The 27,049-nt window shown below is 39.6% G+C and overlaps 1 protein-coding gene across 1 annotated transcript in view; it reads right to left on the minus strand.

Annotated features, from left to right (window-relative positions):
- Positions 1-22,432: 22,432 nt before the first annotated feature.
- LOC139725479 (mitoguardin 2-like) overlaps positions 22,433-27,049 on the minus strand; it is a 40,982-nt gene continuing 36,365 nt past the window's right edge. Inside the window, exons 11-12 of the mRNA XM_071636554.1 lie at positions 25,454-25,570; positions 22,433-23,804 (exon numbers count right to left, since the gene is read on the minus strand). Coding sequence (XP_071492655.1) covers positions 23,634-23,804; positions 25,454-25,570 — 288 coding nt within the window. The 3' untranslated portion in view covers positions 22,433-23,633. The remainder of the gene's footprint in view (positions 23,805-25,453; positions 25,571-27,049) is intronic.

Consider the following 27,049-nt stretch of genomic DNA (forward strand, 5'->3'; position numbering starts at 1 on the left):
ACTAGCCTTGGTGTGTTGAATATCTCGGATAGGTACTTCTTCCAGTGCAAAAGAAATTACCCGTGTTTGGGGCTATACTGTGCGGGGCCCCATACAGGATAAAATAACTGGCTTTGGTATTTTGGATATCTCTGATGGGTACTACTTCCATTGCAAAAGAAATTAGCCGTGACCCTTTTCAGCTGAATGAAACTAGTGTGTGTGTGTGTGTGTGTGTGTGTGTGTGTGTGTGTGTGTGTGTGTGTGTATGTGTATGTGTGTGTATGTGGAGGGGGGGCACTTTGGGGCTACTGTCTGGGGCCCCGTTCAGGATAAAATAACTGGCTTTGGTGCTTTGGATATCTCTGATGGGTATACTTCCATTGCAAAAGAAATTAGCCGTGACCCATTTTGGCTGAATGAAACTAATGTGTGTGTGTGTGTGTGTGTGTGTGTGTGTGTGTGTGTGTGTGTGTGTGTCTGTGTGTGTGTGTGTGTGTGTGTGTGTGTGTGTGTGTGTGTGTTGGGGGTGCACTTCGGGGCTACTGTCTGGGACCCCGTACAGGATAAAATAACTGGCTTTAGTGTTTTGGATATCTCTGATGAGTATGCCTACTACCAATTGTAAAAGAAAGTAGCCATGACCCTTTTCAGCTGAACAAAATCAATGTGTGTGTGTGGGGGGGGGGGGGGGGGAGGGAGCAATTTGGGGCTACTGACTGGGGCCCCGTGCAGGATAAAATAGCTGGCTTTGGTATTTTGGATATCTCTGATGGGTACTATACTTCCATTGCAAAAGAAATTAGCCGTGACTCTTCTCAGCTGAATGAAACTAGTGTGGATGTGTGTGTTGGGGGGGGGGGGGGAGCTCCTTTGGGGCTACTGTCCGGGGCCCCGTACTGGATAACATAGCTGACTTTGGTGTTTTTGATATCTCTGATGGGTACTCCTTCCAATGCAAATGAAATTAGCCGTGACTCTTCTCAGCTGCACGAATGAAATCAATGTTTGTGTGTGTTTGTACATATGGCCTATGGTGTGTGTGTGGGGGGGGGGGGGAGGGGGAGGGGGTAAGGGGACAATTTGGGGCTACTGTCTGGGGCTACTGTCTGGGGCCCCATGCAGGATAAAATAACTGGCTTTGGTATTTTGGATTTCTCTGATGGGTACTAATTCCATTGCAAAAGAAATTAGCCGTGACCCTTTTTCAGCTGAATGAAACTATTGTGTGAGTATGTGTGTTGGGGGGGGGGGCATTTGGGGCTACTGTCTAGGGTCCCGTAGAGGACAAAATAACTGGCTTTGGTGTTTTGTATGTCTCTGATGGGTACTACTTCCATTGCAAATGAAATTAGCCGTTACTCTTATCAGCTGAATAAAGTCAATGTGTGTGTGTGTGTTTGTACGTATAGGGCGTATAGGGGGTGGGGCACTTTGGGGCTACTGTCTGGGGCCCCGTGCAGGATAAAATAGCTGGTTTTGGTGTTTTGGATATCTCTGATTGGTACTCCTTCCATTGCAAAAGAAATTAGCCCTGAATCGTTTTAATTGAATAAAATCAATGTTTGTGTGTGTTTATACGTAGGCCTATGGGGGGTGGGGCCCTTTGGGGCTACTGTCTAGGGCCCCGTACAGGATAAAATAGCTGGCATTGGTGTTTTGGATATCTCTGATGGGAACTACTTCCATTGCAAAAGAAATTAGCCGTGACCCTTTTCAGCTGAATAACACCATATTTCTGGGGCCCTTTGGGGCTACTGTCTGGGGCCCCGTACAGGATAAAATAGCTGGCATTGCTGTTTTCATGATAAGTACACCCAAAGGAACAATATCCACCAACTTTTGTCCGTGACCCCCTTCGGCTGAATAAATCCATTTTTCGGGGTCCCTTTTTGTGGTCCCTAGGCTTACGGTACAGGATGTGACTTGCCAGCAATGCATTTTATTGACCCTTGGACACATCCCTATATGATGAGACCAATAAAAAGTGTGACCCTTTTCAGCTGAATAAATCTTCTGGGCCCCCGGTCTATATGTGAAATGAATACTTTTCATAAGTTATGATCATAGTCCTTTGCAGTGATTTTGTTGCTATGTTCAATTCCTTAGAAATTTAATTCAAGAGCTCTATAAACGCGACTTTTACACCCTTGTTTATACAAAAAGTCCCTACCGTGGGAGGGGGTATCCCCCTCCCACACACTCCCCGCTCTTTCGCTTTGCTCCCTCGCCGAGGATTTCACACCGTCACATAATGTACCCTCGTATATTATAATCATAGTCCTTCACGGCGATTTTTTTAATTATTATGTTAAATTAACTAGAGATGTCTCTAAGTATGATATTTAAAACGATAGTCTATCAAGTGTGCACCAGATCGCACAATTTTACATCCAAAATATGTGTACATTGTAAAGGTAATGTAGAAAAAATACTTTGGAAACAACTTATGAATACGTGCCACCATCAATGTATGTATACAATCCCATGTATGATATGCATAGTGTTTGCGTAAATACATGATGATACAGGAGCCAATAAAACAAATAAAAAAATCTCGCAGGTTATATTTAGTGTCGAAATGCACCCCCCCCCCCTTGAAAAAAAGCTGGTGACGCCCCTGAACGGTAAGACGTACATATCTTTACTGTTTACTATTTACATCTGCTTTGAAACAATGTGCAAAATGGGAGAAATTAGATTGCTACTCGCAATCAACCTGCCTAAATATTTGCTTTTTCTCGAAAAATACTTCACTTTCGCAAATGAAATTGCTTGATCGGTGATTTTCCAAGATACACTACAACTTCACGTACATTTTGAAGGGACAAAAACAACAAATGTTTGGGTTAGAAACTTGAAATAACTCTGGATACTAGGTAGAAAATAATGCCTAATTTTATTTTTTTTTTCAATTCTAATGTAGGAAGGTACAGTATAAAAGACAGAGAAAAGGAAAAGATTCATGTGCAAAGACATATTGTATGTCCATGCATTATCATCCAGCGTGCGTTTTTTTTAAACATGCGATTGATACAGTTAAGATCCAATTGATATGAGCTCAAATATTACAATAATTGTGTGGCGTCGATCCGTTCTCATGTTGGGTGGGGGCGATACTTGGAAGATGTGCGAGGGAGCTGGGGGAGGGTGTATTCCCCCTCCCACAGGAGGGTGATTTTGCAATTTCAGACCTGAAATTCAGGTCAGAATTCGATCTTGAGCATACTTTTAATGAAATACTTCGAATGTTTTTTCCAGAAAAAAAAAGTATGGAAAATAGAAATGTTCAGGGAAATGTTAAAGGGATCGTATACTTTTGATTAAGACCAAACTTCAGGTTTCGATTTTTTTTTTCTTTTTGGTGAGATAATGAGAAACTTCTTATGAAACATGAAAGAGCATGTATATTCCAAGAAGAATTCAACGTTTATTTGATGAAAAGTGGTCTTGAGATGGCTGAGATATCCAAAACAGAGCGATCTGAATAAAAGGTGGGACCCACCTTTTATTATGATCGCTTTGTTTTACTTTATTTTTTGATATCTCAGCCATTCCAAAACTGATTTTCATCAAATAAACTTTGAATTCCTCCTAGAATGGTATGTTCTGTACTATCTCATAAGTGGTTTCTTGGTATCTCGCAAAAAGTTAAAAGCCCAATTCTCATGTCCACCAATACTATTCCACCCCTTTAATAGCTAAATCGCGGTGAGGAGGAGGAGGGGGAGGGTGTGGGGGGATACCCCCTCCCACACCCCCCGACGGAGCTTTTGAATTTGTTGAATTGAATAAGGCAATCTCATACTCACTTTGTGTGGAATATTCAAATAATTATCATTCCCCAAAGTTTGCTAACTCTGAAGGGGACCAAGCAATGTGAGTGTATAGGGTGGTATACCCATCCCACATTACGGGAACTTTTGCATCTCTATGAAATTCAACAATCTGCCGCACAGTGTACTTCACTTTTGGTGGAAAATCTAGAAAATTTTCAATCAGAAGTGTAGTTAGTCTGCGGAGGGTATATAACCAAGCATGCAGGAGAAAGATGTGGGAGGGGATAAGCCCTCTCCGCCCGGAGGGGATAAGCCCGCGTCCTACACGAGGAAGATTTGCATTTTCATAGTTTCAGCTCAACGATCTGGTGCACACATTTTGTGGAGTATTTGGTAAACTGTCAATCTTCAAAGTGTAGCCATATATAGTCTACGCATGGGGGGGGGGGGGGGGCGGGGAAGGTGCATTTTTAAATTGAAAATAAATTATCTCGTATACGCTTTTTTTTTTGATAGAATGTTTGGGAAATTGTAAATCCAAAAAGTGTACGTAATCTGATATGGAGGGAACTGAGTGAGGGAAGGGTTAATCAGAAGGGGATATCTATCTTGAACATGGGGGAACACTTCAAATTTTTTAATTGAAGTGACAAATCTTGTGCTCACTTTTGATGAAGTTAGAATTTTGTCAATCTGAAAAGTGCACTAAGGCTAGGGAAAGGGGCACAACGGGAGAGGGTGTGGGAGAAGGTATTCCCCACCAAAGCAAAAGAGATTTTGCTTTTTCAGAATTGACGTTTAGCGATCTGATGCACACTTTGGGTAAACTATTTGGACAATTTTCTATCGAAAAGCAAGAAATCTTCCACATCTATGATAGGGCATAGGTAGGGGGCAAAGTGATTGTTTGATTTTCGCCAAATGTTTCTCTTGCCACTTTTCAAATTGTTGCCAATTGTGTGTAAAGTAAGTGATTTCGAGTTGATTTATTTTAATAAAGCATATAAATATAGGAAAAATAGACTTTTCAGAGGCATGTATACCCATGGAACACATTCGCGTTGGTATATTATACTGCAGTATGTTTTCCATTGCCGTCGGGGTGGGGACTACATACTTTGGGCACCTCCCACAGGGTTGCCTTTGAATATGAACCCTTTAGACTGTATAGATATTGTAGAGTATTTTTTTATCATTTCCACGACTAGTATTTTAACGGAAATAAAAATGCCTTGATAGCTGCGGGCTTGATATATTATATGACAGATGCGACTTTTTAAAAGCACGCACTTTTAGATTAACTGTAATTGGGTTGATTTTAATGCGTGTCTTTTAAGGGACGTGAGGGTAGAGTTAAGTTTGGACACTTCCCAAGGGCCGGGTTACCTTTGAGTGTTCAATTTAGTGTTAACTGACGGACGGAATGGCCCGTCAGTTAACACTAATTGTCGGAAGTAGTATTAATTTCATGTTTTGCATTGAATGCATTATCAAACTTTTCTGTCAATATTGGAATACATTCTTGTATAGGCTTGAATTAACACTTTGTTGCTGTCAGGTGGACGTGCTGGTAAACATCGTTTATAAGGATTACACGAATAATCATTAATCATTCCAGAATGGATGCTTCTCTCAGTGTATTAAAAAAACCAACATGTCTGGAGTAAACGACACTTTTCTGTTCATGCGCAAAGTGGAACTACGAACTGGCTTATTCTTGCATCAAATTAAGACAATTGACGTTGGGCAAAATATATTTGAACAGTATAATAATCCATAAGTGACACCACCAGGCGCGCCGGAAGCAGTTTTGGATTGGGGGGGGGGGGGGGGGGGCAAACATTGGAGGGGGCTCAAGATTAGACCATGCATATGTTAAACAATACACACACACACACACACACACACACACGCACACACATCTATTATATATATATATATATATATATATATATATATATATATATACATATATATATATATATATATGTAAAGTGGCGTACGGTGGGTCGAAACATGGGGGGAACCATAAAGTAATTTTGACGTTCTGTATGCTTGTGCGTGTGTGCGTGAGCAATAATGGGACTACAATACATTACGGAATGTGATACATTCAACAACGCAGTCATTGAGGAACATTGTAAGTTTTCCTTACATGGATTATGGAATGACGGTGTGAAACGATCGACAAATTGTATACTGTCAGCAACATAAAGTGAATGGCATAACAATAAAATGCGAGCGAGCGAAGCGAGCGAGCTTGAAAATTTTGATACTCTACAGTTCCAAAACTGGAGTTTTAATTGTAGCTATATATTTCGCTTTGGAAATAAATGGGGGCGCATCGGGCGCAACTGCTGGCAATTATTGGCAGCAACATTAGGAGAATGGCATAACGATTCAATGCGAGCGAGCGAAGCGAGCAAGCTTGAAAATGTTGACATTCTACAGTCCCAAAACTGGGGTTTGTAGCTACATCTTTCACTTTGGAAATTAATGGGGCGGCGCATCGGGCGCAACTGCTGGCAATTGCTGGCAGCAACATTAGGAGAATGGCATAACGATTCAATGCGAGCGAGCAAAGTGAGCGAGCTTGAGAATTTTGACATTTTACAGTCCAAAAACTCCCGTTTGTAGCTATATCTTTCGCTTTGGAAATTAAGGGGGGGGGGCATCGGGCGCAACTGCTGGCAATTACTGGCAGCAACGTTAGGAGAGTGGCATAACGATTCAATGCGAGCGAGCGAAGCGAGCGTGCTTGAAAATTTTGACATGTTACAGTCCAAAAACTCCCGTTTGTAACTATACCTTTCGCTTTGGAAATTAAGGGGGGGGGCATCGGGCGCAACTGCTGGCAATTACTGGCAGCAACATTAGGAGAGTGGCATAACGATTCAATGCGAGCGAGCGAAGCCAGCGAGCTTGAAAATTTCGACATTTTACACTCCCCAAACTCCCGTTTGTAGCTATATTTATCTTTCGCTTTGGAAATTAAGGGGTGGGGGCATCGGGCGCAACTACTGGCAATTACTGTCAGCAACATTAGGAGAATAGCATAACGATTCAACGCGAGCGAGCGAAGCGAGCGAGCTTGAAAATTTTGGCATTCTAGAGTCCAACAACTGCCGTCGTAGCTATGTTTTTCGCTTTAGAAATTAAGGGGGAGGCGCACCGGGCTCAACTGCTGGATGCGAGCGAGCGAAGCGAGCGAGCTCGAAAATTTTGACATTTTACAGTCCAAAAGCTGCCGTTTGTAGCCATATTTTTTCCCTTTTATTCATATGTATACATATTTACTTTATTTTCTTTGTTTATTCATTTATTTTTATTATTATTATTATTTTTTTTTGTTTTTTTTTTTGGGGGGGGGGCTTTTTGGGGGGGCAAAAATGCGTTTTGCCCCCCCACTTTTTGGATTGGGGGGGCGGCCGCCCCCCCCCCCCCCCCTGCCCCCCCACTTCCGGCGCCTATGGACACCACCCATTCCTTGCAAAGATTTGAAACTCTAATGCGCGTGGCGCCAACTTTGGGTCCATCCCTAATGTATATATAGCCTATCTTTCCTTGCATCACAAATAAGACATAAGCATGTGTTTTCCAAAAAAAAAAAGGGGGGGGGGGAGAGATACCAACATCATTCTTCTTCAGATTACGACGTAAATGCGGGTGGACCGAGAAGAAAAAAGGCAGTCGTCATGCGACCTACACTGCTACAGGTTCTTGCATACAGTATATGCAATGAAACGAATGAAGACCGAATTGTCGGCGTTGCGTCAACATCTGGATATTATTCCTTCAGTCTTTTTACATTTTCTTAGCGTATATTTAGCCTTGGCCTATAATCATGACTCAAAACACATTGCTTGCATCACATTAAGCCGAACGCGCATATAGCGTCAGTTTTAGTAGTTTGTATTTTGTGTGACATTAGGTATGCATTAATGCGTAATAATGGTGCCTCAGTGACATTGTGATATTGTTAATGTTATGTTGTATTACTGTGTAAACTACCTCAATTTGGCCTCTCTTGGCTACCATTGTAGTTGTTTTTTAAACCATAAATAAATGAATGAATAAATAAATGATTATGTTCTTTAGAAACCCTGGCACCTATGCGTGAAAGTGACACCATAGCAGATGTAAACAACCCAATTATACTAGTAAAAACCATAGTAATCATCTTGTCCTCCACATACATAAATATATACATTGTATAATTTATTCCAGGCCATATGTCTCAGAGACATGATAGCGCAGTAAGGCATTTTATGAACAGTTTTGTCTTGTAGGCCGCAATTGATTACAAATTAATGTAACGTCATGAAACTTAAACAACAAGAATACACGTGAGGTATCCGTTATGTATCAGAAGGCATTAGAATAGCGGGAAGAAAGAGACAAGCTTCCTTCGTAGAGATATAGACATTGATTTTTATCGATTTTATATCCGAAACATGTTTTTTATAAAAATATCCCAAACTAATATGTATTATGCATATCAATGGGAAGGCGTCAGTTATAATAACTATATATGCTCGAAAAGAAAGGGAAACTGTGTCTCGTAATTTAATTTATCTTTATCATTATATACACCACGCACACACACACAATCACAAGATGACCAAACAGCCCTTAAACTTATTCAAAACACACACACACACACACACACACACACACACACATTGTCACTGTCATTGCTCATCTAAAGGGTACAAACAAACAAACACGCATTGAAAAAGCGGTAACTACACTTTGAAGTAAACTGCTTACTTTTTGCTATCCACGACGCCTTTCTGTTTGGAGAGATTTATGTGGCTTCAAGGAAAACTTTCTCTCACCTATAGGTTTCAATGGTTGTTGGGCTAGGGGACCCCGCCTTTTCTTGGAAGTAAGAGGGCGGTCTATGTGCGGACCATGATGCCGACAACAGGTTGATGCATGTTAATTGCATAACCTGCCGCTGATCTGGCGCTCCGCCTCTACTGAGTTTCGAACCTTAAAAATACACATGCACCCTATCCTGTGTCACACAAACGAATCTTGAAATGCATTGTCGGCAATGAACGGCTATGACGCTGTGAGGTTTCCGCGTTCTCTGGGATATGCTTATCACAATGTGTTCAACAGATGGAGTCAAAATATTAACAGCCTCATTCCCCTTGAATCAAATTTGATGCCGCCATGCACTCAAAAATATCTAAAGCATGTGCCAAACTGGATCTACCGCGCTAATACGAAGACAATGCATTCATGCATGTCATTGCATAATGACTAGCCACTCTGCAAAGAAGATAATGCCTTATATGGTGGTAATTACTTTTCTCCATCTCCACATAATAACATGTATAAAAGATGACCGGTACAAGACACGGGAAAGCGCGAATAGATGCTGCGCATAAATTGATGAAATAAAAATCAAAATTACTCAACTGGGCGCGTCTGGACACAATATGACATAGAACATGTGTTGTCGAGTTTTACCAATCCGGGAAAATTAATTTAATTTACCTGGTAATGAATAAACAAGCAAAATATACCCGAAATTATGGAGTTCAAAGTGAATCTTCAGATTACTAAGAACATGGACCTACTACTACTACACAAACATGGACATTTATCGCTAATCAATTAATTAATCCATGCACCTGTTTCTGTCAAAAGCGTCACAAAAATATTTCAAACATGGCATGCTCCTGCTTTGATCTCTCATCACCGCCGACATCCAGCCTGGATAAAAGCAAGACGGCGCTTTAAGAAATTAGATGCGCAGAAGATGATAACTCTCTTAAATCAATGAAATTGCAGGTGTAGTTGTCGTGTATCTTGGGAAATCATCGCTCAAGCAATTTCATTTGTGAAATTCAAGTATTTTCAAGAAAAAGCAAATAATTAAGCAGGTTGATTGTGATTAGTAATCTAATTTTTCCCATTTTTTCGCACATTGTTTCGGAGTAATAATAGTTAACGGTAGACGGTATGTATGTCTTACCGTTAAGCAAATTTAAGTAACATCACACGTGTCTACGCGTGTCCATATCAACCAATTTTTTGACACAAATTTGTCATATTTTGAGGTTTGCTGCTCCTAATCATTGGTGTTTATATGCAAAGGCAGTTGAGTCTGAAAAGGCACCCCAACCAAATACGTATGACCGAAATGAGGGAAACGGTTGTTTTGATAGTGACGATGCACGATTACTCAATGTCATTGTCAATATATTTGAATGTACTCATTAAGATGCACATAATCAAGCGGCGGCGGTGATGATGGAATCAAAGAAAGACCTCCGTACATATAGTCCTTATGTGTAGTAGGTCCATGCTTAGAAGGACGGCGCCATCAATGCATGCCGAGATCAACGGCACAGATGCGCCTGTGGGATTTTTTTTTTAGTACATCCTCAGAAAAGTTACAGCTGTTTGAGTAATTGTAGCTTGTAGTAACTCCGGCTTTACCTCCATGCTCCCACGTATAAAACTCGCCTCCCTGGTATAAGTGACAGTTGGTCAGTCGGTATACCAGCCTAGCATCATTTTGAGGGCTACTTTTAATATCGTCAATTCCAAGATGCAGGAATTAACTGTTTCATCATAACCAGAACATCTTTTTCCAGGGGTTGCTGCACTCTTTCAAACAGAAGATTTTTTTTTCCATTATAAATCGTGATCTAAATCAATGTTATATAGTTACTCGTACTTTTTTTTTTTATTTCATCCTTTAGTTATCTTCTCCGGGTTAAATTCCATAGAGCCCAAACACAATTTAACATGGTCCTTTATTTATCGGGACAACGGTTTACGTACGATGATCATGCAATGTCAAACTTTTCAAACACTTCGAAAAAAATACATGTATGTGAGGTCCCACTGAAGATCTGACATATAATTCACATCTCGACGGATACCCTCAAAGGAGATAGCGAGAGCTTGCTCTCGATCTCCACAGACGGATCCAATTTCAGAGCACTGGAACTTATGGCGGCCATAACTGGGGGGGGGGGGGGGGGGGGCTTCCAAAGAAGATCAAAAACACTTTCAATGAGTTATGCAATGAGCCAGGTCGAGGTGCGTTGCTATGTTAGTGTATGCATTATCTTTGGTAGGCATAATTGAAGCCCCCAGTTAGAAATTACCATTAAAAAGAAAACAAAACAACAACAACAACAACAACAACAACAAAAAAAAACCAGTACCCATACCGAATTGTTTTATAGGCCTACGACCTGGCTTGCCGGTCTGAGAGGTTGATGGGGTTGCTGTGGGGTTGCGCATTATGTTTTGCGTCCTGTTTTTTGTGCTTTCGATTTACCTGGTATGTTACGTAGCCGGCCAGGCTGGAAGCACCTGAATCTGCTTATGAGTGCAACCACAGGGCCGACTGTTTACCACCCCCCCCCCCCCCCCCCCCCCCAAACGAGGCAATGAGGAGTTAGACTCGAACCGAGGACCTCACGTTGAGCCACAGGGGCTCCTCAACGGTTCCATTATGTTCGTTCAGACTTCAATACGAAAACAAACCTGTACCAAAATACAAGTAGAACAGAAATGAACACCAAAGTGGATGACATTTTCAGGACAGAAGGCAAATTGCAATCATGTCATTTGTTAGCACATGAACGTACATAGTTATATAGACAAAAACAAAACAAAAACAAAACATAAACACAAATACAAGCTTTGGTTTTTTGCTTTCGGAAAAAAAAAATGTTAGTAGATGGGCTGGCAGAGAAAGATCGAAGGCCCAAGTGGTTACTAGGATGAACACTTTTCAGTTGAATCCATGATTGGAAATGATATGTTTTGCAAAAGCGTAGTCATCTTTGGCTTTGACCCTAAACCACCATCTTACCTAACATATCATTATAAATCAATTGCTATCTTTCCTGCTAAATAGCGACACAACTGGGCATTTCCAGCGATATTCGTGGCTGAAAAATCAAATCTGTAAAGTTATATTTCCACTATCTTTGAAATTGGAGGAACTTTATTAAAAAATACACAAATGCTAGAGAATGTCAATAAATGATCTAGTGTGTATTAAGGATACTGAAGCTAAAACAGATGGGTAGCATCTAACAACTAGAAATGTCGCTATGGCGACTGGTATGCCTCCGCCATAATGCATGATTCTCTTAATAGGTACAGACAGTACATGTGGACAATGTGTGATTACATTTTCACAAAATTGGCAAAATATTAAAACAAGTTTGTCACAAATGTGTTAAATGTTCACCTTCCTTGACCTAGGTTTAATTGGATGAATAGGGGAGCATGTATTTAGGAGTTAAGGACTTTGACTTGACTTTGACCCATTCATATGTTTGTGCATTGAGTTATTTTCAAGGTACGGAGAAAAAGTGCAATTTCTGTATTGAATAGTAAATTGTTACCATTTTCATCTGGCCTTTGACCCTAAAATTCATAAAATAATCACTGTCAGGCAGAACATGTATAAATATGTAGTACATTTCAAGATAACTTGAGCCACTTCCGAGATATGGAGGTTCAGCACTATCACTTGATCTTTGACCTTTTGACCTTTGAGGCAAAAACAAAAGAAATTTTTTTTTTCCAAAGAACCTGAATTAGGTTATGCATGCATACACCAAGTGTAAAACACATAATAATCCTGCCAGCATTGCATAAACATGACGGAAATAGTAAAATTTTGAAGTGTTTCCCTTGACCTTTGACCCCTGACCTTTGACCCCATGAACCCTGAATTTTATAGATAATCACTGCCAGTCAGTACATGTATATATATATATATATATATATATATATATACTATGTTCCATGAAGATACCTTGAACAATGTCCAAGGTACAGAGAAAAAAGGTGAAGTTTTAATATTTTTACTTGACCTTTTGACCTTTGACCTTTGACCTCATGACCCAAACTTTCACCAGAGAATCTTAATTGGGTAATACATGTATGCACTAAGTTTCAAGAAAATATCTTCAGGCATTGCATAGATATGGTGGAAATAGTGAAATTTTATGTATTTGACCTTGACCTTTTGACCTTTGACCTTAAGCATATGCACCCAAAAGTTGATAGGCACAACTTCACCCCCTAATACACATACATGCCAAGTTTCATTAGGATACCTCAAAAGGTTTTGATAGTTACCCTGTCCACAAAATTCATTACGGACGGACGGAAGGACGGACGGACGGACGGACAACCCGAAAACATAATGCCTCCGGCACCACTTCGTGGCGGAGGCATAAAAAGAGAAAGTCTGAATGAGCTGTAGAAAATAATTCAGGACAGGCAGTGTGGAGGGAACACACTTTCCACAGACCACTAAGTGATAGGTATAGTACTCGATCTGAAGAGGAGATCTGTTTTTCTAGATATTGTCTACCTGTAATCCTCCTGTTTGAATAACTTCCACTCATTCAACAACCAGATTTTGCAAATGGCACACTTGTTTAAAATAATTTTTTGATGCACTTTTATCTTGTCAGCTGTTTTCTAATTTTTGTTCCTTTTCCCCCCTTTTCCTAACTTGTTTGCCCAAAATTTTCAATTTGGTAACTACAATGTATTTTCAAAAAGTTCAGAAATTCATTTGATTTATTGTTGCTATCTAGGCATTAATGAGAAAATATACTAGGAAACGAACAATCTTGGTGTGCAGTACAGACAAACATTAGACAGCAAGTCATTGTGAATACATGTATGGCCTTTCCCCATAGCTTGCACCCAAACTCGTTTCTAGTACATTTCGGTCTTCCTCTCCAAATCATACTACAGAATCAGGAACACTGGTGCTCCTTAGCTGCAAATACATTTTGTATGACCATGCAATGACATTGTTAGTCAAATTATAGTGGCCTTTCATCTGGCAGCATTTTGATGAAATCTTATTGGATCATTCACATTTCATGGTCACCTGGGCTGACTGTCAGAAAGAAAAATCTACTGTACACTGTGCACTCAAGTTATAACGAACACGGCTATAACAAAATTCCAGTTACAACGAAGTAAAAATTCAGGCTGCAACATTATCTGCTCTATAGTCTTTATTGTTTATTTGTTAGGTTATAACGAAATTTCGATATAATGAAAGAAAACTGTACCGGTCCTGATCCGAGGATTTCATTATAACTGGAGCCCACTGTAAGTACTATATCACTATTACAAGATCTGGGATGCACAGTTGGATGAAAAAAATAATGCCTCTGGTACCCTTCAGGAGTAGAGCCATTTAAAGCCTGATAAAAGACCCAATGTGTTACCTCCATGCACTAGCTACAAAGCATCATTAGTTTCATTCTCCACCACTGTCACATCTCATCATGCATTGTCTGATGGCTTTCCATCTTAAAAGACTGTACTGGTGTTTTGTCAGATTCGTGTTGCATTTTAAAAGTCTTTGAAGATTCTGGGTAATGCTTACTTGGGAAAAAACAAACTAAGCAGCTGCTGTATGGTAAATTACATTTTTACTGGCCTTAAATGTCTTTGAAAACAAAACTTCCTTTCGAGTACAAGTCAAATTCTTTGCCAGATCTCCCCTTTTAGGTCTTCTCGTACTCATGTTCATTTAGATCTCACAAAATACAATGTGCTCATTCCTTTTTATTTCCACATGATAAATTTTCACATAGGTACTATGAAGTGCTCAAAACCAGTAACATACTTCCACAATTTCATTTCAAACTGGTAACAAAACAGAGAGTAATAAATCAATGCACAGACAAAATCTTCAAAATATGGTGTTTTAGTTTTTAATGTTCAACTTGGGTAAGACAGACAAACTACTTCACACAGATACTGTGCTTTCACATTTCTACAGCAAAGTAGGCATCACACATGAGGTAAATAACCAAAGCAAAAATAGACTGAATACAGTACAACATTAAATTAACAGTGCATATAAAAAAGGAAGAAAAAGGAAATTCAACTTTCAGGCATTATTCTTCACAGGCACCAGAATTTCAAAAATTATAGCTATCCTGTAAGGAAGTGCAACTTTTCTTCTTTTCACTGATGTAAAATTCATATGTCAGATCACACTCATTAGGCGTTTTCACATCAGCCTGATAAAAATCCAAGCTCCAGATATTTTTCGCGATTGCGAATTAGCGTGCTATTTTATTTCTTATTTACATCAGCCCGAAGAGAATTAGCCCAAATTTTTTTCGAGCTAATTCGACAGCTGAGCATGTGCAAACAGCATCAGTAATATGTGCACTTTCGAAAATTCCTCATGATTTGTGTGCAGTTTGCCTCGATTGATCGGGTCACACACGCTAGGCATGATGGGATGCATCGCGCTAATTTCTTGAGGCGTTTTCATATTATCAAAGAGCACGCTAGTTCGCCAATTATCCCGCTATTTCAGAAATTTCCCGAGTTGGACTCGAGAAATTTTCTCGATCAGATCAATACAATTAGCGCACTAATTTGTGTTCACATTATCAAATAGCGCGCTATTTCGTGATCGGGTTGATTTCCCAAGTCAGAAAATAACACGCTATTTCGAAACATTGGGCTGATGTGAAAACGCCTATTGATGAGAGAATTGTTCTTGAATAAGACAATGCAAAAATACACCTTTTCCAGCTTCCAGATCTTGTACAAAGACACTCAACCCAAGTTCAAGCTGTCATCAGAGGTCTTTCAATAAATCTTATGCATGTCTGGGATATGTGAGGCATCTGTTGAATTATTAATTTGATTCTTTAATCTTAAATGAATTATTCACCTGGTGTCTTATGTAACAAATTAAAACTTTCACCAGATAGACCTTTTCAGTCAAATTTATGTATCTTTGGAATATTTGTGGCATCAGTTCAATTATCACCGCTGCCAAGGAGGTTATGTTTTTACTGACGTTGCTTTGTTTGTCTGTCTGTGCGCAAAATGACTAAAAAAATTGTGAATGAATTTGGATGACACTTACAGGAAGAGTTCAGGATGACACAAGGAACAGATGATTAAATTTTGGTAGTAATCTCGATAACCATGTGGATTCAGGATACTTTTTAAATATTTTTGAAGGATTATCATTGGCAACGTATATAGGGCCAACAAACGAGGGAGTTTTAAGTTGCGTGTATGTGAGATGTGCAAATGCACACTGAGTGTATGCTCGAGGCGCAGCATGCAGGCAGCTAGTGATGTAAGAGATGAACAGAAAGGCTTCTTTTACATCATTGGGGCAATTTTCAGCATGCATGTATGGGTGGCAATGAGCTGCTTGACAGAGGTCTGCACTCTCCCAGTGCTTTTCTAATTCATGTGATATTCTTTTAATCGAATGAATCATTCAACTGATGCCTTACATAATAAATTGATTGTTACTAGAGTGACTGAACATAGCCACTCTGAAATGCAGATTTTACCATGTGTTTAATGGATGCATGTTTAAACACTAAAGGGGGGGGGGGGTAAATAAGCCCCCCCTTGACATTTTCTGTGATATTAATTGTTTTTTTTTCTGTGCTGAAACTTCAGGACATTTTTTTTTTTCACATCTCATGCACATTTTCAGACCCCGTTCGCAAAAATCAGGGGTACACTTGCTAAGATATTGCACATTTTAGTGATCAATGTCACTGAAAACGGCAGTTTTGAATGGCCTACAATGTATGGGTTTTACAAGAAGTATTGTCAGATTAATTTTTTCCTGGTTTTTCTCAGATATCATCCCTTTTGGTTATCATCAACTATTCTAGGTAAAGAGAAACAATGAAGAACATGAATAAAGTACAAATACATGGGAAATAACAAACAAATAAAATACATATGAAATTGATTTGGAAAGGGATATTGCAATAGTTTCACATAAATTTCATTTATAATACTACAAAGAATTGTATCTAGACATTTATCACTTTATCTACAGATTAAGAGCTTAAAGTCTGATGCACAAAAAATGAATAAATTAGCATAATTTAGAGAAAACGACCATGTTTTGGGGAAAAATTAATGATTCATTGTTGGAGATTGTGTGGTTGGCAACATGCACTCAAATTTTTCCCACAATTGCACGATTGACAGCTGAGATCATGGGGGGGGGGGGGGGGGCAAATAAGCTCCCTCCCCCAAGCTATACAACTTTAAAATAGTCAGGGCTACAAGTGTACATAAGGTTAAAGTGTATGCACACATATGTTTAATGGGCAAAAATCAGCAAAATGGTTCAGCTTACAACTTAGAGTTCTTGTTGTTACTAAGTTTCATGAGACTGGGAGTCTGCAACAGACTCATAAGGCTTTCAAGGAACACTTTCTGGATTGAGAACCACCATCCTTAATAACAACCTGAGCAAATGTTAGAAAGTACAAAGAGCATGGTACAAGCCTAAATTGCAACAAGGGTAATTCTGGGAGAAAGCGCACTGGAAGATCTGAACAGAACATTTCAGCAGTAAGGTAGCAGCTACTGCAGCATCCATGGGGAACAAGTTCAAGGAGAAATGGTTTGGGATTACCTTCGACAACTTTCAATCACATCACAAGCTAGGACTTGCATATGCAACCTTACAGGGTACACATCAGACATTCAATGACTGGACATGATTTCCCCAGAAGACTTGAATTCTCCAGATGGTTGATAACCCACAAGAATGGTGATGCAAATTTCTTGCAGAACCTTGGATGGCAAGGTAAACTCACATAATATCATTGCATATGCCCCTGCAGGACACCCCCAGAGGTCAAATTCAATGTAAATATGAGAAGAGAAAAATGGACTGTGTGGGTTGGCCTTTGTAGAAGTGGCCAGGTTACTGGATCCTTTTCTTCCAAAGGAACGTGAATGCTAATATGTACATATTGTACCTTTAAATGCTCAATGACAACATTGTACCACAATTGGAAAAACACTTTGAGTGACAGGCTCATGGAACATTCAGAAGACTCTAGTGGGTTCAGGATGGTGCACTGCACCAGCTCATCGTTTTGTCATGGTCCTCAATCATCTGAGAGAACTCCTTGGAGAAAGAGCTATTGTCCTCAACCATGACAATGAATGGCCACTGAATGGGACCCACCTTTTATTAGGGTTGCTTTGATTTACTTTGTTTTTTGATAATTCCTCTTAGAATTTAATGCTCTGTAATATTTCATAAGTGGTTTCTTAGCGATCTCGCAAAAAGTTAAAAGTTCAATCCTCATCTTAACCAATACTATACCATCCCTTTAATGTGCTCAGTATCATAATTAGGTACCAATGCTCACAAGCAACATTGTGCCCTCCATAGTTGACAAATATGATACAATAGCCTTCTAAAGTTGAATTGCCTTTTTTTTTGTTGATATGCACTGTATATTTTGCATTGTGATACATGTACTATACGAGAATCAGTTTGCAGTAAATGCCTGGATGGCATTAGAAGTGATTGTAAAAAGAACCAGACTCCTTGTGGGAACTTGCCAAATGGAAAAACTGGCAGCACAACACCTGAGCACATAATTTTAACTCATATTACCTACATCTATTCTTTCACAAATTGACAACAGCACAACATATGTACACTGTCCTTTGTATCTCACTGACTTTCAATACACCACAGTCAGAAAAAATAAATAGATAAATAACTTGAAGCAGATAAGTCAATTTTATCTTGAAAGAATTCTTGCAGCGTCTCTACAAAGAATATTATAGCGTATTCCCTTAATGATAACTGTCTCTTCACAGGCCCTGTAACCAATTATTACACTTCACCAGTTATACGTACACACCTTACAACTTACCTGCCTTACTCATGTATAAGTCTTGTGTTTTGGTGTTGAAGAGATCTACCTGATTGACTGGATTTGGGACTTCACATCACCTTATGAATGACTTTTGATCCCAGATCCCTGACTTACAACTACACTACAGTGTAGTATTTTTTGGTCAAAATCATTGGTGCATTTTGAAGCTTATAATAATAACAACATGATGATGAATTTATATTGTGCCAAATCCACTCTGTACGAGCGTGCAAAGCGCATACATATTATTATTACTCCGGTCTCTGGACACATTATTTCCCGCCAGCACTGACACTGCTCACTCTTCACTCCCTGGGGAGCATTCCAGCCAGTCACCATTTTACAGGCCGGCCGTAATCTGGAAGAACTGCGTATCTCCTTTAACCCATTATGCCAGAAATCGGGTTTAAAGATTCAATGTTACACCTTTCTAAACTGGGATACGATGAGTTGCATTTGTCTTCTTTTCTTGGTCATAAGTGGTCTAAAGAATTTATTTCCAGCAAAAAAATGACAATTTTACCTTTTTAAGTAGTTACTAATTACCATTTTAAAAAACTTATGCAGTTCTGCCAGATTAATCGTCGCCAAATTTTTGTGATCGTAATCTGGCAGAACTGTGTATCTATGGTCACATGCCCGGGTTGATCAGCCAGAACTGCGTATCTCTAGGAGATACACAATTCTGCCTGATAAGCACATGTTTCGTCAGGCAGAACTACGTATCTCTTTTCGTCGTTAACCACGTGCTTATCAGCCAGAACTGCGTATCTCCTAGAGATACGCAGTTTTGGCTGATAAACACGTGGTTTATCAGCCAGAACTACATATCTAAGTCTATTTTCTGCAGATTGTCTATCGCATTTTACCATCCATCCCCCTTACTATTCAGTGGATGCAGTGATGTCAAAACAATGAATATTTTAGATCGAGTACATTTTTTTGAAATATTTGTTCACATTGTATAAAGTCATCATTATTGATTCACATTCAATTTCATTTTATCCATTCATTCGTATGTGGAAAATAATTTGCTTTCCTCAAATATTGTCCGTCTATGTTCATGTTTCAGTATTATTTAGCGGCACGAGAAGTACCGCTACATCAAAAGCCTGGCTGCTACTTGGGTTATTGTCGATCTCATGAAGCATTGCATTTGGATTAAGAATAATATTAGACTAGATGTTAAGCTATATGTTCATCAAGACTACAGGTACTACATTGTAGACCGTCTAGACCATAGTCTATTCAGGCCTAACGATACACTACACATCTAGAGACTAGTAGAGCGGTATAGGGATCTGCATACGATCGGCCTACTGATCTCATCATTCCTACTCTATGCCCAAAGTAAGAGTATGCCTAGACCCTTTTGGCTGAAGGCCTAAACTCTATTTAAACTAAAGAATACTAGGAGCTAGGCCTGACTAAAAGTTTATTTACAGCTTTATTAGAAATAGAAAATAGACCCTAGGTCTCGTTTGTGCCGACTGTACTAGCCACTCCTACAGTACTACAGTACTAGGGTAGTAGTGTTCTACTCTCTACGCAGGCCTAATAAAAACGTACTAGAACTCTCGAACTCTTTCTACTCGATTGTCTAGATCTATGTAACATCCAGACGTCTATTTTGGGGCGTCATTAACAGACTAATATCAATGAAAATTAGTTTCTAATCTAGACTCTAGATCTATATCCAGGTAGGGGCTAAATCTAGAGCTAGACTGTCTATTGGGGATCTAGTAATAATGTTATAGTAGATCTAAGAACAACGTAAAGCCTAACCTGCCTATCTAATGACTAACAAAAGTCTATAAAATCTATAGGGGCCTAGCCTATAGTGTCTAGTAATAGTTGTATAGATCGCAGATCTAAATCTTAGTTTCAGATCTATTTCTAGGGCTTAATGGTTATAATTTAGCTTTTAACCTGTAGATACTAGATTCTTCATATTACAGACTTAAAGAATGTCTATGCCGAATTAAACCTAGAAAACTAGAAAACTGAGTAAAGACAGAATAACCGGCGATTCGACCTAAGTTGAGTAACGGCAGTAATGTACAACTCTACCGGGACTACTGGTACAGTACCAGTATTAAAAAGTAAACTTGTAAAAGTGTTAGTATTGGCCAATTTCTAACGCCTTCAGGATTGGATCGAAAATGCCATCGTTATGGACGGTATCCTAGATATTCATTAAACTTCTCGAGATCAATCCCATACACCTGTAGATCCAAGCCAACTAACCGCTTATTATAATGAAAAACAAAATGAGAAGCTATGGATTACAGATATTGTTGTTCGCGTGACCTACCGCACAGTAGGCCTACATTGACTTCACGTACACTAACAATGGACAAGTGCTGCAGTACTTATAAGTAGACCCTAGGCCTAAAGTTGACTGGAGCGTGATGTCAGACAAGATGCAAAGTATAACGTTTGTTAGATCTAGAAATGCTCTAGGCTTAAAAAACCCTAGATTGTAGCAAAACTTAATAGTAAGCTTGCGCGCGCTACCTTCAAAACAACGCGCAGTGCGTTCGTCACTACCAAGGCCGCGCACGCGCGTGTTAAGATATACCATGTCCGTGCGGGATGCAGAAACAGCTTGGTCCAAGCGTTGTCGTAAGTCGACTTACGCAGTTCTGCCTGATTAACATCGGAAAATTCATTTCGTATCTCGCCTTACGCAGTTCTGCCAGATTAATCGCCCTCTCTCCTCAGGAATTTTGCCAAAATTACTTTCTAAAAATAACTTTCTGTACCGAATCACAACTTATTTTTTGGCCCACTTGAAAGAGCATGAGAAAAAACACACAAAACACTCAAAACCTGAAAATCGACCAAAATCGACTTAGGGAGTTCTGCCAGATTACGGCCGAGGCATTTACATGCTGATCAACCAACATAAACATTCTCATTGTACCAGGTACCCATTTATACCCCTGGGTGGAGAGAGCAGCAATGTGGATAGAGTGCCTTGCTGAAGGGCAAACTTGTCGAGAGGGACTAACATTTTCTTTGGCTTCATCAGGAAATAAGGTTTGAATTGAAGTCACCACGAAAAACTTTTCTCTTTTACTTCAATGAAGACTTGGCACAGCTTAAGTGTATTAAAAAAAGATTGGATTTGGAAAAACTGATATACCCCACTGAATACAGTATATGGGAACTGAGCTTGTTACAAATCAATTAAATAGACCAATCCGGTTTTAAAACACTGCCATTTATGTCAGCCATGCTTTGGGGGCTTCCAAAATAATAAGAAAAGACAATTCAATGGGTTATGGAATGAGTCAGGTGCATTGCTGTGTCAGTGTATAAATTAGCTATTGCTACACATACTGAAGCCCCCCAGTTACGGTTGATATAGACATTAGCATAAAAACCAGCACCCAAAACGAATTAGTCCATAGGGAATACACATGCATAACTTTTTTTCTTTTTTTTTTTTTTTTTTTGGGGGGGGGGTGTTTTTATTCTTAATAGTGCATCTGGTTCATATGTAGGGAAGAGGACATTTAAGGTATAAAAGCTTTGCATCTCAGCATCTAAAGGATGATTTTTGCAAAGTATTGATAACATTTTTATCTTGCAAGCCTACACGTGTGTAATAAATCTAAAGTAAATGTGCTATCTTCACCAATAAGATCTCCTCCCAAACAGTGTACAGGTTTTTTTTTTGCCTATTGAATACAGCATGACTTAAGCTAAACCCCATCATCTAAAGATATTTGGACTTCACAGATCTGAAAAAGGTGTGTTGGGGGTGGGGGGGGGGGGGGGGGGAATGGCCATTATGCCCTATTTGAGCAACTTGGTATTCCTCTGTCTCAATATGATTTCTAATGAGGTTATTAAACTTGGGCCATGTATATGACAAGGTGGTCAGAATTTTAACAAACGCAAACACAAAAGATATCATTATTGCCAAAAAATAAACTCAGTATGGATATTTTTAAACACATATGCATATGCACAATAATCTCAATATTTGAGCAAAGTTTTAAATATATAACAGGAAATTTTGATCAAAGAGATTTTAACAGTAAAATGATCATTATTTCCCTTGTTTACTTTGCTCACAAGAAGATTGAAAAAGGGGTGGTGGTTGGTGAGGAATGAACGATTGCCAAATACTGTAAACACCATACATTTAGTGAGTTTAATTTTTTTTTTTTCCAAAGAGGGACTCTCTGACAGTTTTGTGAGAGGTTGAATTCTCGATTATGGTGTACAGAAAAGAATGGAGAAATGTATACGTGCACGTTGCATTCCTGTCAAGATCAGAGTTGATATTTCTGTGTGTTGTTAAAATTTATGATTAGCATCTGACTTGTGACATTCACGAAAATGAAAATTCCATTACCGGTACATATATGGTGTATACAGTAGTCTATGGATAAACAATCAGGTGTACAATATTGTACATATTAACATGCAGACAAGCATGTGGCACACATTCACACTTCATCACACACGGAGCCAAGATGTACAACATTGCCGTAACATTCACAGTGCAATGTGTACACAGTCATTGGAGATGGGTTATTTGGCAGATATCTCAACTGCATGGATGGTAATTCCAAAGAAAACTTGTCAATGAAAGCAACAAGAATCTTCTTCTCCTGCCCCCTCCACATGATATTCAAACTTGTAGACCAACAAATGAAATTAAAATTCATTGTGATAAGTCAAGTGGTTTAAATATGGATTTACAGTCTGTACAAACACAAAAGCACTATCTCTGTACTCATTCATTTGACACAAACATATACTAACACAATGATACTTTCCCTTGCAAGTAGGACTCTGTGTGTAGCAACAGTCTGTAGTCATACACATGTGTATTTATGTGGCAACCTATAAGCATCAATTTTAGCAAGATCTTATCAATAAACAGATAAATCTCATAGTCCTTAACATCTCCATTATCAGGTTTCACCTGTATACTGTACATATCATCATTAATCCTCCACTTTTGTCTAAATCATGCAATCCAGAATCAAGAAGGCTATCTAGCTCTTGATGCAGTGTTCCACACTTAGGAGGGCAAAACAAAGCAAGGTTTAGTCAGAAAGTTACACATGACTTTGATTGCACTGCATAGGGAAAATTTAGTTGTGCATCTCACAGATGGACTCAATCGAGCAATGACTCATAAAGCAACTGCTGCTGTTGGCAGGGTATCAGTGGCATTCAGCTTGTGGTTTATGATGCTACCATACTCCCTTGCCAGCAAGTGAATATCCTCAGAGAGTTCAAGGATGGACGAGTAGCGGCAGCGCTTGAATGAAAAGATATCACGGCAGAACTGCAAGACTTGGTTCTGAAAGAGATCAATTATATAAAAGTAAACATTGTCTGTCTTAAATGGAAACCTCCAAAGTACTCCACAATTATAGATTTAATTTGTAGATTGGCAGCTGGCATTTTGTAATGCCATCTAATTTCAGTTTCATTCTCTTTTTAGCTGATGCTCAGGAAATATATCTTTATCATTGTTGCATCTTTCCTCATACATTGTACATTTCATTTGTTTAGTGCAAATCAACTTTATGTCTAGAAATATTGGGTATGACAGACCAGTGCATGTTGATCAAGATGATAGGATGATATCAAATGAAGATCTAACATAATCAACAAGATGACAACAACACTGCATGGATAAGATCATAATAAAGTGACAGTGGAACTGAACTGGATGTGTCCTGAGAAGCGAGTAAGACAGCATCCAAAGAGTAACCCTCAACTGGAAACCTGAAGGCAGAAGAAAGAGAAGATGACCCCAGACCACCTGGCCTTGCACAGTAGAGGAAATGGAATCTGTGAGCCAGACATGAAAAGGTGTCCAGAAAAGGCTAAAACCCATCCAGAGTGGAGGACCTTCATTGCTACCCTACATGCCAGGAGGCACAATGGGCAGTACACTGTAAGTACTTTAAAATAATATGAATTTGCATACTTACACAATGCAAGTGCCAAATTGTGTCTCGCCCATTCGCGTACAAGAAATTAATATTTTTCTAACTCCCAGAAGTTCATTGACCCGCCTATGACCTTTGACCTTGTGGTGACCTTCAACTCCCCAAGGGACATTTACCATCCAAGTTTGATCACAAACGGACAAAGGGATCAAAAGTTATGAACCATAATCGAAACGCGCCATAAAAACTTAACAATGGGCCCTTAAAATTTGTTGACCCCTTTCTGTGACCTTTGACCTTGTGATGACCTTTAATTCCCCAAGGGACATCTACAGTTCAAGTTTGGTCACAAATGGACATAGGGATCAAAAGTTATGAGCCATAATCAAAATGCACCATAAAAACTTAACATTGGGCCCTAAAAGTTCATTGACCCCTGTATGTGACCTTTGACCTTGTGATGACCTTCACCTCCCCAAGGGACATCTACCATAGAAGTTTGGTCACAAACGGACAAAGGGATCAAAAGTTATGAGCCATAATCAAAACGCGCCATAAAAACAACATTTGGTCCTAAAAGTTTGTTGACCCCTGTCTGTGACCTTTGACCTTGTGGTGACCTTCAACTTCCCAAGGGACATCTACCATCTAAATTTGATCAAACAGACAGATACATCAAAAGTTACGAGCCATAAACGAAACACCCCCTAAAAACTTAATATTGGGCCCTAAAGTTCATTGACATCTGCCTGTGACCTTTGACCTTGAGGTGCCCTTCATGTTTGGTAAAATGTGTAACTTTGTATAACCACTCTTCCCTCCAAGTTTGATTGAAATTGAAATCCTCAGTAGAGAGTTATTCACGTTTTTGTAGCATTACGGACAGACGACGGATGGACGGACGGACAGACGCCGCAGGCGATCCCTTAGTCTCCCCACACCTCCGGTGGGCTAGACAAAAAGTAGACAAGGGGGAATGGAAGTGTACAGCCATTTAAATAGAATTAAAGAAAACATTGTTCAAAAGTAACAAACCACACTCAAGACAAACCTTGAAATACATCATCATCTCCTTCAGCTCCTCGTTTGTACCCATGAATCCCCAAGCAAGGGCTGGTGTCATATGATGTGATATGGCATACATCTTAGCCAAGAAACCAGTGGGATTCTGTATACAAATAAAAAAAAAGACACACTCTTTCACATAAACAAACATTGTCCCCAAAACATATTGGGTATCAAATCAAAATTTCTGACATTAAACTGCTATTGTTGATGATGAAATACATTCACTGTTTCGATAAATAAATTAAAGACATACAATCGTGGCGAGTGGTTTGTGCGGCACTGAGACGAACCCAACACGCTGCCTCCCCCATTCTGTATCAAATGTAGAGACACCGAATGAGAATAGCGCTGACTCAATGGGTCAGTGAACAACACTCTAGACTACAAGAGTTCTGTGCTACAAATCTTCTGACCCAAAATGGCTGTCCGAGCGAGCCACGAGAGCTTCCGAATGGACGCACACTCTCAGTGCGCATGCCCATGAAGAGAGGCCAAAAGAGCCACACGTCTTCTGGCCTCTCTCCTCCAATCACCGCAGCTCGCGGTCACAATGTTTGTGTATGATGCGTACACACACAGGCACACACACACACGTGTCTCAGTGGCAGCATTGCCCCACACGTTTATGGATATAGCACCCAGTCTGGCATTGCGCAATTGCATGCACAAACTTCGGTCGTTCGGAGTTCACGTACCATTAGGGATGACGATCGTCCGACTTTAAGCAAATAACTTTAATTTATCTAAAACCTGATTTTACATGAATCATAAAACAAAAATAAGGAAAGGAAATATATCTTTCCACAAACTCAATCATCACTGATTACCAGCGTGCCTTCAGACCGAGTAGATCATGCGAAACCCAACTGGTAGCTACTATCCATGATCTTGCCTCAAACTACAACAACAAAGATACATGTGACATTGCCGTCCTCGACTTCAGTAAAGCTTTTGATGTCGTTCCACATCAGAAGCTACTACAGAAGCTTCATATGTATGGTATCTGCAACAAGAACCTTGCCTGGATAAAATCCTTCCTGACATGCCGTCACCAAAGAACAGTCGTCAACGGTAAAACATCTGACTGGAAGCCAGTACTGAGCGGTATACCACAAGGCACTGTGCTCGGCCCCCACTTGTTCATCTTGTACATCAACGACCTCCCAGAAGCAGCCAACAGCACAGTGAGGTTGTTCGCAGATGACTGCAAGTTTACCGTACAATATCTAACCCCTCAGAAGAAAAATCCTTGCAAGAAGATCTTGACAATCTAGTCACATGGGCAAACACATGGGGAATAAAATTTAATGCAACGAAATGCTCCGTTATGAGAATCTCTAGAAAACACGACCCAGGGCATACCAAGTAAACTCTCCTTGGCGAACGCCTCCAAGAAGTCGACAGTCACCAGTACCTAGGGATCTACATAGAAAACAACCTGAAATGGGATAAACAGACTCAAAACTCCATCAATAAGGGTACAAGGGCCTTAAACTTCATAAAAAAGGAACTTCCACCACTGCTCTAAAACAGTTAAAGAACGACTCTACCACACTATAGTAAGACCCCATCTTGAGTA

Source organism: Diadema antillarum, unplaced genomic scaffold, assembly GCF_040938485.1.
Source record: "Diadema antillarum isolate AM-2024a unplaced genomic scaffold, OU_Dant_1.0 seq00000043_RagTag, whole genome shotgun sequence".
NCBI lineage: Eukaryota > Metazoa > Echinodermata > Echinoidea > Diadematoida > Diadematidae > Diadema > Diadema antillarum.